Source organism: Tiliqua scincoides, chromosome 16 (genome assembly GCF_035046505.1).
Source record: "Tiliqua scincoides isolate rTilSci1 chromosome 16, rTilSci1.hap2, whole genome shotgun sequence".
NCBI classification, from domain to species: Eukaryota; Metazoa; Chordata; class Lepidosauria; order Squamata; family Scincidae; genus Tiliqua; species Tiliqua scincoides.
In genome coordinates this window covers 6932154-6947583 of record NC_089836.1, presented here as the reverse complement: position 1 = coordinate 6947583, position 15430 = coordinate 6932154, and the positions used below count along the sequence as shown (strand labels likewise).

Sequence of the window (15430 nt, the reverse complement as noted above, 5' to 3'; positions counted from 1 at the left end):
TCCCTGCCTCAGTATCCTTGCCTTCCAGTGGTGGGCACACCTGAAGCTCTGCTTTATTCTAGAGGAAATGTGACTCGGAGAGGGAGCCCTGTTCTTCTGCCTAAGAACAATGAACCTGCTGTAAGGTAGAGCTGGGCAAGGGGCAGGCAAGGAGTCACGCGCAGGTCAGAAGGTGGTGCTTAAGGAACATTTATTGGGTCCATGCTGGAGTGAAAGCTGACACTGGGTATCCCATAAGGCTTGACTCAGCGTTATGCCCTTACAGAGGCAAAGGAACACACCCATGCTCCTGGTGCCCACCTATGATAAAGCATGTCGGGCCCTTGACAGTGAAGCAGAGCTGGAGGCAGACCCTGAGCTGCTTTGGTGCCCGAGCTGCTGCACTGCACAACAGCGAGATGGGGCCTGTGCCTCTTTAGTGCCATGAAGATCACAAAAGCAGGAACAGGAGAGAGAGGATGGCACAGAGGAAGTCAGAGACTGGGTGGGGGGGGGAGGTAGCCCAGTCGTGCCCCCGGCCCCCTTGCCTAAGCTCTGCCTCCTGCCCCCAGTAGTCTGAGCATTGTTCCGGAGCCAACTCAACCATACCAGGACTCGGGCCAAGTTCTTCTCTTGCTCAGCCTGTGCCCTGCCCCATCACAAGTGAGGACTCCTCAGACTGTCTCCAGACAGGCCAGGTTGCAAGCAAACATGCTGGGGCGGGAGAGGGTGCCTGCCAGCATGTGACCAGAGACTGCACCTATACATGGAGCAGAAAGGCAGCAGCCCCCAATGGGAGGAGGCTGCAGGTGAAACTCAATCCAACTCAGCAGCTGCAGCTGGGATTAGTTTGTGTAATGGGGGGGTGGCAGCAGGAGAGGAGAATGTTGCTTCTCTTCTCCACAATTGGAGCTCTCTGTTGCTTCAGCAGGCAGAGATTCAGTTTGGAAAGCTTTCTGGCTCCATTTCTGCTTGTCACACAGCCTTTAAGCACGAAGCCTTGCCAGGAAGTTGGCAACCCCTAGGATCCTTTCCCAGCACCCCATCCCAGCCTGGAGGAGGTGGGCTCTGCTGCCCCCTGCAGGCAAAACGTTGTAGTTGCGCCTCTACACAAACCCATTTTAAAAACCGCCATCAGTGAATGCCGTGAAAGGAAGATGGGCGAGTTCTTGTCTTATGGCTCTGGCCAAACTCTGCTGGCTGCCCTGGTAGGTGGGAGGGGGCAAAGCTGAATGGAAGGGCTGTGGTCACTTGTGGCAACAGGCCAAAGCTCAGCGTCTGTGATGCGTGGCCCAGGAGAAGAGGGGCTTGCGGAACCGGGGCTTTGGGGCCTGGAGGATGCGTACCGTGCGGGGCGAGCGCCACACCTTGACTGTGCTGTCGTCACTGGCGGTCAACAAGAGTTCCTGTTCTACGGGGCTGAAGGCCACGGAGTTGACCACATCCTCGTGCCGTAGCTTGGCCAAGCAGATGTCGTAGTGCCGGTCCCAGATGTAGCCGTGGCGGTCCTCAGCTCCGCTGTGTGAGAGAGAAAATGAGGCTGTTGAGACCTGAAGGAAGAGTGTGCTTCCTTCTCTTGTAGACAAAAGTGCTGGGTTGTAGACAGCCATGCAAATGCAGCCCTCCTCAAGGTTCTAGCCCTCAGTGTGAACTGCAGCTTACCTGGCCACGAAGTCCCTGCTGACATCGAGGAAAATAAAGAAGGACTCGCCGCTGGGTGTGTAGGCCCGGTGTGCCCGCAGGGCTCGCTTCACCTCCTTCATGGTCTTGAGGTCAAGCACGTGCAGGTCAATCTCCTCGGCAATGGGAGGCGGCTGCAGGGGGTCTGAAATGATGCAGTCCTGGGGCCAGGCCCGGCTGTTCACATATAAGTACCTGTAAGACAGGAGAAGGTTACCAGCTGACAGAGAGAGTCCCTGACTGACACCAGGGACAACAACCTCCAAGAAAGTGGCCCACCCCTTCATTCCTCCTGTCTCTGTTCTGGGTGTCCTGTGGCTGGCAGTGCCCCCTACCTGTGGTCGGGGGAGAGGCCCATGCCAATAATATGCCCGTGGAGCTCAATAACATGGTCCAGCGAATCAAAGAACCTCTCTGAATTTCTCTCCTCTCCCAGGACTGGCCCTGCAGTTGTCATCTGATGAGGCAAGATCTGCTTAATCCCTGGGGGCAAAAGCAGAATGGAAAAGGATGAGACGGCACTGATAGGTTGTTAACAGAAGGGCTCTGCTGTCTGTTGGGAACAGGACTATCAGAATGAAGCAACCCCCAGCCCCCAGTCAAGCACCCTGGTTCCCACCGTGAGGTGGGGCATGCAGATAAGGCCTTTCCCTCTTGCTGGTCCTCGGAATCGAGCTCCCAAAAAGGTACACGCCTTCTGAACACGGAGGCTCCATTCTTAACTCTACGGCCAATAGCTATAAAGAGACCCTGCCTCTTGAAGAGCAACCTTGGAGCTCTGCCACCAGGTCTCTTACCAATCTGGTGGGGCGAGTAGGTGAGGCACCCAGTGGTGAAAATCAGGTATTTCTTCTGGTTGCTGCTTCCCTCTGTGGACAGCAGGTTGGGCTGGGGCGGCTTAGTCCTGTTCTTGGCGAGGAGCTGAGCCACCTTCGTCTCCATCTCTAACTCCGTCATGACCGGCTGGACGCGCCCCTCGATGATGTCAGTCAGGAAACTATCCAGCCCGTCCTCGGCCACCACCTCACCCTGGGCTTCTAGAGACTCCTCTGCAGCTGGCTCCTGTTTCTTCTTGGGTGGCTCCACCTCTTCCCCACTGCGGCTGCAGCAGCTGGTGGTAGCGCCCTCGACAGGCTGCTGCCCGTGGTTCAGCAGGAGGTCCGGGGAGTTGTAGCGGCTGCAGTCCACCACCATCACTGTCCGGATTGTGCTGGCATTCAGGTTCTGGATCTTAAAAAGCCTCTTCACCACATTCACGTTCTCCGACTCCACACCCTGGAGGCACGAAAAAGAAGGGATGGTCAGGGAGCCTGGGCTGGGATCATCGGAAATGGAGGCACAGCCCCCCTGTGCCTGAGAACTGCCGAGGTGCCTCTCACCTGGAAGGCGTTGTTCAGCCACAGCACGGAGCAGGAGGTGAGGTACCCAATGCGGTGGAAGTTGCCAGAAATCAGGTTGGTTTCGTTCAGCCAGCAGCCAAACACGTCATACGGCTTGTTGCGCACTCGGGAGAGCAGCGAGAAGTTTTCTGGAAGAGGAAGGGGACGGGTTCAGTGCCTTTCCTGCGGCCACCCTAAGAAACCACCCCTCGCAACTGACAGAATGACAGCCCAAAGGGCTCTCCTCCTTCCAGTGGCTGCTTTGTTGGAAAGCCCAGATCTTTCTAAAAAGATGCAGTCAGCTCAGAATACTCAAGATTCTAACTTACTTAAGGAACAGGAAATATATACAGTGCCAGGACTTCTGAGTTCTCATTTAATCTTATTCTCTGCTCTGCCCCAAGCTATTGGAGAGGCTCAGTGGCAAAGCCTCCATGCAGAAGGTCCCCCATTCAATCCCTGTCAGCTTAGGAAAAGATGCACCCACCCCCACCAGCAGAAATGTTGGGCTACGTGACTCTGTGGTCTGATTCTGTACAAGGAAGACCTTACCTAGGCTAATGACTGCGATTTCACCCGACGACGAGCTACGGGGCCCCACGAAAACCCCTGATACAAGGAGGAGGGAATCATCTGAGTTGAACTGTGAGAACTGTGTGTAGCTCCAGTTGTATTCCTTCATGTTGGCACTGTGGAGCAGGGAGATCTGCAGGTTGTTGTTCCAGATCTATAGGGGGAGAGAGGACAGCATTGGACCCTTCAGACAGCAGAAAGTGGCACAGCGCGGTAGCGGCTGTAAAGCTAAATCTCTTGAGACCTTCAGCTCTTTCCATTGAAGAATCAGGTTTCTAGCCCTTATGACTGTGACTGTGCTTGTGCGGGAAGTCTCTGATGCAAGAAAAGAGGGGGCTGAATAAGATTGTCAGTGATTTGCAGGGTAGGGCCAGGGCCATACATTCTCAACTGTTATGCCAGTCTGGTGAGATCCCAGTCCATCCACACAGGCTCTGTTACTGCAATTCACCAAGAGTCATCCAAAAGTCATCCGTGACCAGTCCCAACCTCTTTCTCCCGCCTTACCTTGGCAGTGCAGTCCTTGGAGCAGGAGGCAAACAGGTAGCCATTGTGCGAGAAGCTGAGGTGGAGGACCTGATCGCTGTGCTCCTTCAGGGTCTGCACTTCGACACAAGGGATGGTATCGTACAGCCTCTGGAACTCGTCATACCAAGATGTGGCAGCTGCAGGAGGATAAGACCAAACCACACAACAAAACAAGAGTTAGAGGCACAAATGCAGGCCAAGGGAGAAGAATTGCCAGCAAAGAAACGTATCTAACATAAAATACTCATCTACAACCAGGATAACAAAGGGAAGACCCTTGGAATGAACTAGCCCCCCCTTTACACTTCTGTGGTGGACATGTCTTTGGAGCTCAGTAATGACCCCTGACACTTTTTTCACGAGCAATGAACCCCACAGGCAGCAAGGGAGATCGAACCTGGGTGTCGTGGGACATCACGAGCGACCCTGTAGTATCTATAGAAGAGCTCCTTCCAAAGGACCTCATCCCGGGCCACAGCATGCCACTGCTGGCAAGTCAGCCCTGCAGAGAGGACGTCAGTGAAATCCAGGTACAGGAAGATCTCAAAGAGGATGCTGTCAGGGAGAAGGGGGTTAACCCCACCATCCATCATGTCATTCTGTCATTGCAAAGCTCTCTGGAAGACACAAGCAGGGAGGGGAACAAGGAAACCAGCATGGGTCAAGGTTGCTCAAGGATGGAAGATGAAGAGGAATCAAGTTTTGTACTGCTGTGGTTCCTGGCTGGCTGGAGCCAGGTCTCAGTTTGCCTAAGCCAACCTCTTCCCCTGCCCCCCTGCCCTACCTCACCATTGCTGCTCATGACCTCCTCCTAATGGGTTCTCCCCACTGTTATCACCCTTATTGAAAATGGTTACAGGCTGCTTTTCAACAAGAAAAGATTTGGAAGCAGTTTACACACAGCAAAATCAGTGAGAAGGTGATGGTTCCCCATCCCAAAAGGGGAACCTGAAAAAAAAACTTTTATTGATTCATTGCCCCCCCCATTCACTCCTCCCTTCCTCAGACAGACACCACCACCACCACCACCATCCCAATTACTAGATGTGTGTTGGTTGTAGCCTGCAATGGAAACATGCATGATCCCTCGAGGAGAAAGGGTGTGGTGTCAAGAGCAGCCCCTTGCTCTGGCAGGCAAGCAGAGTTAACCCCAGGGCTCTAACTGGCAGTGGGTATGCTGCCCAGCTGCAGCCACGAGGGGCAACCAGGGCATTAAGGGATAAAAGCGGCACCAGATGAAGGGAGAGTTTGGTGGGTAGCAGGAAGAGGAAAGTTTCAAGGAAGGAAAGGGAGCTGAACTGATGGATTAATGGCTGATGGACCACTGGACCTGCCGAGGGGCAAATGGGCTTCTGAGGATTGCTGGAACAGGGACTGCTGGAGACTGGTGTGTGGCTGCCACTCCCGAGACCTGCTGAGGACCAAGGTGTTGCTGCTGGAGACGCTGCTGGCAGGAGAGGGGAGGAGCGTTCTGCAGGCTGAACAGGTGAGCTGCCCTGGTGTGGGGCCCAGTGGCAGAGTCTGCCAGAGCTGGCTGTGGTGAACCTATTGGCCTTAACGCGGGCAGAAGTTTATAGCAGGAATTTGGCAAGACAGCCCTTGCCCCCTCTGGACCCTTCCACCAAAGCCCCTTCTTGGCCCCCTCCCCCCATAGCCCCCTCTAGGGCCCCTGCTCCCCTCCCCACCAGAACCACCATACTAACCCCATCCTTCTCCCACCAGCTGCTCTCCTGCCACCACTTCCGCCCCCTCCCTTCGCCCAGTTCCGCTTTCTTGACAGCTAGGGAGCCGGGCTTTCCCCTCTGCTCTCTATGGTTGCCGCTCTAGCCACCCACCCCTCCCCGGTCTCTGTGGCACAAAGGCAGGCATGTCCAGCCACTCTGCTCAGACTTGACGAGTCAAGCCCAGAGAGAAAGACACACACACCAAGAGGAGAGCTTCGCAGTTGTGCCAGCAGGGGGAGCTCGCATGCCTTCCCCCCCACCTGCTGGCTACACCTGCAGCCCTGGGACCAGGGATGCCACCTGCCCTGCCCACTATTAAAGTGTGATTTAAATTTAAATCAATTAAATTGATTTAGATTTAAATTTTAAATTTAAAACACAATTAAATTGTGTGTTAATTGGGGGGGGGGCCTGTTTTTAGAAACACTGGGACTGGGTCTCCATTGAGAGCTCTTTAGGCATAGAGGTCTCCATCCCCAGCAGCAGCCCATCCCAGTGCCATTGCTGGCGGGGGGGCAGACAGCCAGGCAGAGAGTGCCCCCCCTTTTGCCTTCGCTGGGGGCTTCTTGTAGGCCACTGTGGGGACCTGGATGCTGGGCAATCCTTTGCCCAGCTGCAGCAGGACTTTTCTTGAGTTCTCACCCGTGCATGCAAACCTCAGTGTGCAGAAGCTGCAGTCACCATCTCTGTGCTGATGGCAATGCGTGTTTAGTTTATGGAACTCACTGCTACAAGGAATGGTGATGGGCACTAGCTTAGGGGTGTGTGTGTTTTACAGTGATGATCAATGTTTACTGCAGAGGATCTTAGTCATGATACCTTCAGGACCCCTCTGATTTCTGCAGGTCTGAATTTGAGGTCTTGGCCACCCTCTGAGTCCTGACAACTGACTTGCTCTCTGTAGATCTCACTTAAAAATAAAAACTAAAGATTGGAAATGCAGCAACTGACACTTAATGCTTCCTTTTCTTCCATTTAGCAGGAGCTCCAAGCCTGGGATCCAGGGGGCTGGGCGGTGCTGTTGTCCTGGAGGCTGTGATGATGCCAAAGCCATCTGGGAATTTGCTCCCGCTGGGTAAACAGGCCCTCGCTTCTGACCTCTGATCCCTTCTGGGAAGAGTTGAGGGACTGATTAATGACCTCACTAGCCCTTCCCATCCTGCCCACAGGACTGCACTCTGATCATGGCGCCTGCCATATTCCTCTTTCTCTCTGGCCTGCTATTGGCATCGCCCTCCTCTGCTCAGCGCCGGCGGAAACCAGCAGCTCCGGAGAATCCCATTGACAAGATCGGTGCCCAGGCCAACTTTGATCCCAACCTGGTAAGAAGGAAAGAGGGGGCAGCTGGGGTTGTGTATCTGTTTCAACGTGCTCTAAGACCAGCTCGTGTAGCCACCTGGGAAAATACACCAGCTGATCTCATTCAGGTAAGTGAATATGTTTAACTACTGCCTCTTGCCTGTGAGATGCACCCCTCTTAGGGATTGGCTGAACTGCTGTGATGTCACAGAATGTTTAAAAACATTCTGGGTGAAGACTAGAAGCTGCTGCACACCATTAGGAGGTAACAGCTGCTGCAACACTTTTTCCGTTCCTTTGCTCCTAGGCAAAGGATAGGCTCCTGGATCCTATCAGAAGGCTGTGGTTTAATTTGCCGTCAACAATTCCTTTATTGATATCTCTGCCTCACAATGTTCTGTGGAGCAGAAGGTTCCAGAAGTGTCTGTCTCCAAATCCCCTGGAGCTATTTGGGAGGTGACCTGGGCAGTGAACCTATAGTTTGTTCCTATTAAAGCTGGGTACTTCACCTTTCCTTATCTGCTCTTTTTGCTTGGCAAGGACATTCCTTGCCAAACCATTGACAAAGGCAACTCAGTGCAATCTGTAGTTCTTAGACAGGTGCAGGTGAAACCAAATGATGCCCACCATCCTCCTCTCTCTCTCTCATTTTTGTGCTTGTTTAAAACTTAAATTGTATATATACATACATTGTGAGGAGCTTCAGTCAACACTTGGCTGTAGTTGAAAACCACTCAGATGTTTCTAACAAATAAAAAACTCTTGTTGCATTAAAAAACAACACTTGAGGGTCTCTCTTCTCCTTCAGCAACTCTGTCCCATCACCCTTGCTGCCATTTATATCTGGAAGTGCTTCCCAGTACACCTTCCATCACACCATTTCTTAAAACCCAATTTTTCCATGCTGTCTTTCGATCGTTCCTGTTCCCTGCTGTCAACGAGGTCTTAAGCATGTGAAACTGAAAGAACTGCAGATGCTTCCCCTATCTCCAACTCCCTTCCCTCTTATACATAGTCTCCCTTGTGTCAATATCCAGATTGTAGATTCTTTGGGGCAGGGTTCTGTCTTCACTCTGTTCAAAGCTCCAATTTGCACTGTTGCTGCAGCTGCAGAAAAGCAAAACCAGTCCAGGTGTAGGAGTGGGCCATCTCTTTGTGGCAGAACAGGGTAAGATGCTCCCCTGGTGTTCAGCAGCTGAGTCACTCCCCCCTCCAGTTTGCAGGCAAATGGTTCCTGGTTGGGGTGGCCTCCAAGTGCAACTACCTGAGTGAAAACAGCCACAGACTGGAAGCGACGAATATGGTGGTATCCGTGGCTGATGCAACCTCTTCAGATTCCTTGCTGGTTGGCACCTTCCGCCCATTGTAAGTCAGTGCGATTTGGCTGCATTTGGATAGTGTGTACGTGTGGGCTGGGAGGCTCCCCCTTGCAGTGTCTGCAGACAGGATTCATAGGCTCCTTATAGCTCTTCAGTTAGATCTCTGCTCGTTCCTGAATTTGTCTAACAGTAACCCCTTAAAAAAACAGCAACAAAACACTACATGAGGGCATTGCGCATCCTCTGGCAAGGGGTGTTTGGAAATGGGCAAATCGGAAAGGCAGACGTTGATGTTCTGTGTTTTTATACCAAGTTCTCATTTTAATTAACTTTTAAACTCTTTACTAGTATACTGGGAAGGTGATATTGTCAGCGGATGCAACCACATTATGATTTCTAACTGGAAAATCATACTTGAAACGTAACTTGAAAATGTCTTAAACACCAAATGCTGTTTTCTGTTGTTGTTGGGGTATTTTAAACAAAAAAAATGTCCCTCTGCATTCCTGCAGGGATGGTATCTGCTGGAACATCAAGCAGGCCTACTTCTTGACAAAGACTCCAGGAAGATACCTGTTGAGAAGTATGTTTTGGGAAGAGTGGGGGTGTTTTGGGTGGTGATTGGACAGGCTGTGGTCCTTCAGCCAAGAATCCTGTAGGAACCAAAATGGGGAGGGGAACCCCACCATCACAAGCTTGACCAGTTGGGTTTCTGTCTTGTCTCATGAGCCTTTTCATGTGTTTTTGGGGCCACGTTCATCAAATTGGGACCATTCTGGTGGCATTGCATTCCTCTTAGCCTGCCCTCTCCAGTGGACCAAGGCATAGTTGCCTACTCACAAGTAAACGCGCATTGTGGCTCAGTTACCCTTTCTATAGGGTTTCATGCATTTTCCTTGGCGGCTTCTGAGCCTGCTTAGAAGACTCTACAGCCAGTTCAAGCAACAGAGCTCTGAGGGAGTTAGGGGCTTCGAAACACACTTGGGGTGATCCATAGGCGATCTGTAGTCACTTGAATAGGGACATGGCAGTGTTATTTCATTAATTGAGCAGAATATTGTGTTTTGTCATTTTATAAACCCAATTCATGTTTTGGTGGTGTTATTTCATTTTTACCATTTTTGACTGCCCCTAGAATAAGGGCATAGCCTGTTGGATAAGCACACTTTAAGGGGCCTAAGACGGCTATACAGACACAGTTTCTTCATTGTGTTTGTGGTAATTAATCTGTGGAACTCCTTGCCACAGGATGTGGTGATCAAGTGGGACTCTTCTTATGTTCTCACCCAGGCCGCAGCAGCCCTACGGACGTGGTGGTGGGAGAGACGGACTATCGCAGCTATGCCATTGTATATTACCAGAGGAAACGGAAGATCTCTGCAAAGCTTTATGGTGGGAGTCTTCAGGCCCACGTGCCTTTCGCTGGACATCAATTTGCTGCCATAAAAAGAGGGTCAGGCAGATTCACAGAGGAGGAGGAGACAGTCCATCAATGGCTATTTGCTGCCCCATTAGAAAACCCCCAGATTCAGAGGACATTTACCTCAAAGTTCCAGGGATGTAAACTGGGGAGGGCTGTCACCAGTGCCTCATTTACAAGCTTCCTGGGTCAGCTGGCTGACCACTGTCAGGAGGAGGGGACTGGAATAGTTGGGCCTTTGGGCTAGCTCTTTCAGCAAGGGGCTTCTTGTGCTCTTAACATCTCTTTCTGAAACGTTTCCAAAGGACGGACCGCCCGTGTCAGTGATGCCATCGTGGCTAAATTTGAAGAGCGTGTGACTGGCGTGGGCCTGAATGAGGACCTCACTTACTACTTCCCTGCCTATGGTGAGTTGTGGACCGTACCCAGAATTTTGCAGGGATGGTTTTCACAGTGGGGGGGCTGGTGAGTGCCTTGCGGAGCAGAGAGTTTGCATCCAGTAGGTCTCCAGGATCTTTGGTGGTAGGTGTTGGGCAAGGCCTAGGAGAATAGACTGGTCTAGAACGTCCAGCGGTCTGCTTCCTTAGAACTGTCTCTAAATCTTCTTCCTGCTGCCCACCAAAAAGTTGCAGATCACATCCCTGCATCCCATTTGTAGAGCCAGGAGTTGCATATGTAGGAATTGCCTGGACAGTGTCAGCCAAGATGCCCCTATGGCCTGGACAGAGCATCCCGTCCCCCCCCAGCACATTCCTTTTCTCAAAAGCCATGAGACCAGCTCCTAACTTTGCCTCTGGTGCTTCTTGGCAGGGTTCTGCGATTCAGCTGATCAGTTCCACATCCTTGATGGTGAGTTTCAAATGTAGAGGTGTCTTTCCTGCCCTCGCATTCCCTATAAGCAGAGCTGTCTGCTGTTCAGCACAAGATTTTGGTATTAGATGAGGGCATTCAAGATGCTTTCATTTTTTTTAAAGCAAGTTACTAGTCCTTTTAAAATAAAAAGAAATCCCAATTTCTAAAAATATTGCAGATGGGCCAAAGAGAAATACTGTACAAACTTTTTGTCCAGCTCTGCTAAAATATGCTAATAAGATTAAATTAGATTCAAAAAATCATGGTCAAAATCACACACACATGAATTTGGCAACAATTAGTTTTCAACAAGTTTGTAGTTCTTAGGAGCATAGGTTTGAACGTATATATTGTGTAGACAATACTGGAGAAATTTCAATCATCTGAAGCAGTGGGGAGGATTTTCAGCGACCAGAAGTTGGGGGATATTTGAGTGCCCTTCTTAGCTCATTACCTTTTCATATAGAAAGTATGCCAATTAGGAATATTTGCCTACAGACAATATAGGATCCAGCTTTTCACAGTGTAGAAGCTGAGGCAGAGTTTTCTGGTTATAATTTTTTTCTTTAAGCCCCAAATGTATGCGCTCAAGAATACTTGAGAACCCTGCCTTTCTGATTCTCTTCTGAAAGAACAGATCAGGGCACCTGAAGTAATTTAAAATCAATTCCACAATTAAAAAAACAACAAAGAAACACAGTGATGCTTGTATACAAAGGCAACAAGCAAATGACCGAGTGAAAGATACATTGAAGGCTTACTTGGAAATTGAAGTTTCAAACAGTGGAGGAATGCTGGTAGCCGAAGAACCTCCTGTGGCAGGGAGTTCCACTGAGTGGGAGGGACTCCTGGAAAAAAGATGGGGTGCAGGTTCATAATACAAGCCCCTCTTTGCCTCATACTAATGGTGATCAACATAGGAAAAATGAACTGGAAGTAGATGGAGCCTGATGAGATTTTGGGTCAGGTGGGAGAGGCTGGGGTGACAGCCAAATGGATCAGGATGTGTGAGCTGTGGGGGGGATCCCAAACCTCAGAACCACTCAGCTCATAACTTACTCAGAGAAATACTGTCTGCGAACTTGAGTGCTGAATGGCTGACTTGCAGTGAGAGCAGAATCGGAAGCCTTCAGGACATAAGGCTGTTGTCCACCTTTCTGCTTTTCAGAGACTAAGCACGGAAGGGCCCTGTGAAATCCGTGGAGCTGAGCGGCTGCCTGCAGAGGGCTGAAACAGACAGAGCTGGGCCATAGATCAGGCTGGACCATTTGAGGCAACACTTCCAAGGCAACCTTCCACCCAGCAAACTTGGATGAGCTTCCCTGAGAAAGAGTCATCAAATCTGCCCCTTGCAGTTTCAACCCTCTGTTCCCAACAGCCTGAGCTACAATTAAAATGAATCTGAGAAAGTTGTAATAAGTAGCTCTATGTTTAAAAGAATAGAACAAAGCTTTCCAGTCCTTCGTGATGGCATGTTTTAAGGCCGAACACTAGATTTCAGTCTTGTAAATTCTGCCCTCAAAATAGTATCCTTGCAACACCTTAGATCTGAGCTGTTGAGACATTTGGAAGTTCAGCAGAAGTACTTGCAAAGAGCTGCTGTCTTGCAAAGACCTCAGCACTGACCTTGCAATTCAGGTCCTTCAAGGTCTGTCTCCCTTAGGGTCTGAGAACTGAGCTAGCAAAGACTGTTTGATACTTGGCTCAGAAAGGCCTGCTGAGGACAGATGAATGAGCTTGCAGGGACTGTGCTTTTGGTTCAGCAAGCCCAGTTTATGGACAGATCCTCTTTGTTGCTGGCTACTGTGCTGTTTAGGACACTTTGAAAATGAACAAGGACAAAATGACAAGAGGTGAAGTTCCAGGCCACCTGAACTTTTCAGGTCCAGGCTCAGCTCAGAAAAATCCCTCCTAGAACCCATTTTAGGATTCTGGTTTGGTTTGGCTCCCTGGTTGCTGCTTTTCAGGTTTCGGGGCCCTCTCCCAAGTCTGGAGGCAGATTTGGGAAGAGTGTAGCTTAACCTTGCCTCCAGTAATTTCTGCTGCAGGTTAGCCTGTGCACTGCGCCAGCTGGCCAGGACGTCTTTGAATGGCCTTTAGATAACTTCCTATCCGGCAATTACGTTCTTCTCCGATATCTTTCACTAAAACAACACCCTCTATTTTTGCTTTTAAATCCCCGCAAGAGAGGCTATTGTATGTAGGCAGCAGGGAAAGAGCCTTGCACAATCCTGCAATTGTGTGGGAAGGTAGGACAGACTCAGGGCTGTGTTTAGCTGGAGAAGCGTCCTAGGAACCAGGGGAGCAGCCTTTGCTGTCATTTTGTCCCAGTGGCCCCCCGCTGCAGCCTGAAGTCTGCATTACACCCAGCATGGTTTAATACAACTTAAGGCTGCAGCCCTGGACACACTGACTTCGGAGTGAGACATAGTGGACATAGTGGATGGGAGTCCCATCATTCTGCCTTGAAATGGGCACAAATGCAGGCTTTGGGGTTTTTCTCTTACTCTCGTTGTCTCTCCCCCCCCTTCTGTCATTCTGCTCCCAAAGGAGTGTTCTCTGACACCCAAAACCTTGCCCACCTCTTAATGGCATCTGTTGGGTGGGCCGAATACACGTACTACCTGAAGGTGGCTTGTGGGTATCTTTTTGAAACGGATCATTCGCAACTCTCCAGTCCACAACTATATATTAAATTTCTGCGGCAAGAGGACAGACTCTTGCATCACCAGTTTGTGTGCAGGGATTTTGGTTGCGCAAGAAGTGCCATGCACGTTTAATGTCTCCCTCCCTGCCTCAGTCCAAAGCCCTTTGCAAGAATGTCACAACCTGTGGGGATCTGGTGGCTCCCTGGCAGTTGCCTGTGAACTGGCCCCTCTCTACCTCTTGCCCATCCCTGTGTATTGAAAGTGCTGGGAGTTTAGAAATTCTGGGTAGGAATTTCTGGGTAGGAAGAATGTGATGCTCCAGCCAGGCACAGATGGAGCCCACACCTGTTTAGCATCAGCCGCACAAAGTGTTTTTCCCTGAGGGCTGGAATGTACTGGAACGCTACGGCTTTTGCTGAGAAGGCTGTTTCCGGGCAGTGCCGAGTGGCCCTCCCTGCAGAGCTGGTGAGTGTGCAGTCTGTTTTGTCATTCCTGCTTGAACCAGCTGCACGTGTTGTGGCCTGGTGGCATTCCACGTGCCACCTCCCTACTACCACCTCCGTTCATCTTGTGCCTGCAATGTGCCGAGGTGGAATCGACCAGAAAATGAAATCATTCTGGGAGCAGCCTTGCCAGCTCAGTTTGTTTCTGATCTAACAAAGCACACGTTGAATAGATGCAACCTTTTTTTTTTTTTTTTTTGAAGGGAATGGGTGGGAAGGCACTGCTTCTCAAGGAAAACTGCACCTGTTGAATTTCTCTGTTGGCCTGCTGTCCATAGACTTTCAGCTGTTGCACTGCCCTAGCAGCCTGGCATGCAAAAATTAAGTCAGTAGAAAGTGACTGGATACTATTCAACTCACAGTAAAAATGTGTCTGGAAAGTGGAAGTTCAACAGATGCAGATCTCATATGTATAGAGATGTAGTGATAAAGAATGCTGTTGCATTTCTGGTGTCTTTCTGCAACTTTGAAAGGCATAAAGCCCCTATTTTTTGGGGTGGGGGGAGGTAGCAACCCTGTAATAGTAGCCTGAGAGAGATTAAATTCCTCCTCGTATGCCAGCAAAGAGAATGAATCTTGTGTCACCTTTCCCAACGGTTCTGTACTGAATAGAATGTACAGTTGTGTAAAAGGGGGAAGGAATTCTGGCCAGTTCAGCTTCTCCCTGGTGCCACTTGTGGTGTTGGGGAAAATTGGCATCAGTTGACATTCTCCTTTGTGTTAGGCAAAAAGAGATCTTGGAGCCTTTGCTCCACCCTCCCTTTGGTCTTGCTGCCAATCTCCCCTTGTGCGAGTGCTGTTTTCGAGGGACTGGAGGGGGAATGAAGTTGGAACTATGGAATGTTCCCACCCAAGGCAGTTGTTGGGGGTGAGAGGCGCAAAGCAAAACAGTCCCTTACGCAAGCAGTCTTACATAAAACTTAATTTTGACAAGCCTGACGCTAAGCCAGTGGGGTTTTTTTTTTGGGTGTAGCATGGTGGGGGAGAGGCTGTTGGCAAAAGTGGGAGGGGGGATTATGGAATGAGCTCCTGCTGGAGGGCAAACCCTTTGTACAATCCTGGCTTAATTTGGACTCTCAAAAGGTTAGATGTGCCCTGGATGCAAAATTATTTACTTGTGACCTTTCTATTCCAGTTGCCCCTTCTGGCTTCCTCCACGGAGGTCTGAGCATTGTCTGTAAAGCAGGGGAGCATGTCATTTTAGCCTCCATTCAGTAACACCATGATGAGGGGTGGTCTATGTCTGAATGCTGGCTGCTGAGCAGCCAGTGGATGGCATGGGGCCCTGACGGTGGGTTTCCCAGAGGACCAGTGTGTGGGGCCGAGGGACTAAGAACTGGCAGGCTTCTCCTCCATGTTCTTATTAGCCATGATGGCTAAGAATTGAACCTCCATGTTCAGGGACAATCAACCTCAGAGCACCAGGTGCTGGCATGATAAAACTGTGGAGGGCAGGGCTGTTGCCTCCGTTCCCAGCAGGTCACTTTCCTGGAGTTAATTGGTTGGCTATGGTGGCAAGCAGAGAA

General features: G+C 50.4%; 2 protein-coding genes across 2 annotated transcripts; one reads left to right on the top strand and one right to left on the bottom strand.

Moving 5' to 3' along the window:
* Positions 1-715: 715 nt before the first annotated feature.
* On the bottom strand, positions 716-5893 carry FBXW5 (F-box and WD repeat domain containing 5). Its single transcript, XM_066610483.1, has 9 exons — positions 5843-5893; positions 4537-4756; positions 4119-4276; positions 3591-3765; positions 3039-3187; positions 2457-2934; positions 1995-2142; positions 1642-1854; positions 716-1497 (listed from the first exon to the last, which is right to left on the bottom strand). Exons 2-9 carry the CDS (start codon positions 4730-4732, stop codon positions 1251-1253), a joined length of 1764 nt encoding a protein of 587 aa, XP_066466580.1. The 5' UTR covers positions 4733-4756; positions 5843-5893; the 3' UTR covers positions 716-1250.
* Positions 5894-7047: 1154 nt separating this feature from the next.
* C8G (complement C8 gamma chain) lies at positions 7048-10767 on the top strand. Its single transcript, XM_066610484.1, has 6 exons — positions 7048-7185; positions 8379-8527; positions 8994-9064; positions 9772-9873; positions 10207-10308; positions 10712-10767. The coding sequence occupies exons 1-6, from the start codon at positions 7048-7050 to the stop codon at positions 10765-10767; spliced, it is 618 nt and encodes a 205-aa protein (XP_066466581.1).
* Positions 10768-15430: the final 4663 nt, after the last annotated feature.

Bases quoted from the DNA above. Each gene is read 5' to 3' on its own strand.
- FBXW5 (XM_066610483.1), bottom strand. From the start codon at position 4,732: ATGATGGATGGTGGGGTTAACCCCCTTCTCCCTGACAGCATCCTCTTT. The intron at 2,935-3,038 runs GTGAGAGGCACC...TCGTGCCTCCAG, and splicing joins GGCTGAACAACGCCTTCCAG to GGTGTGGAGTCGGAGAACGT. The intron at 2,143-2,456 runs GTAAGAGACCTG...TTTTGCCCCCAG, and splicing joins CTACTCGCCCCACCAGATTG to GGATTAAGCAGATCTTGCCT.
- C8G (XM_066610484.1), top strand. From the start codon at position 7,048: ATGGCGCCTGCCATATTCCTCTTTCTCTCTGGCCTGCTATTGGCATCG. The intron at 7,186-8,378 runs GTAAGAAGGAAA...TCCCCCCTCCAG, and splicing joins CCAACTTTGATCCCAACCTG to TTTGCAGGCAAATGGTTCCT. The intron at 10,309-10,711 runs GTGAGTTGTGGA...GCTTCTTGGCAG, and splicing joins TTACTACTTCCCTGCCTATG to GGTTCTGCGATTCAGCTGAT.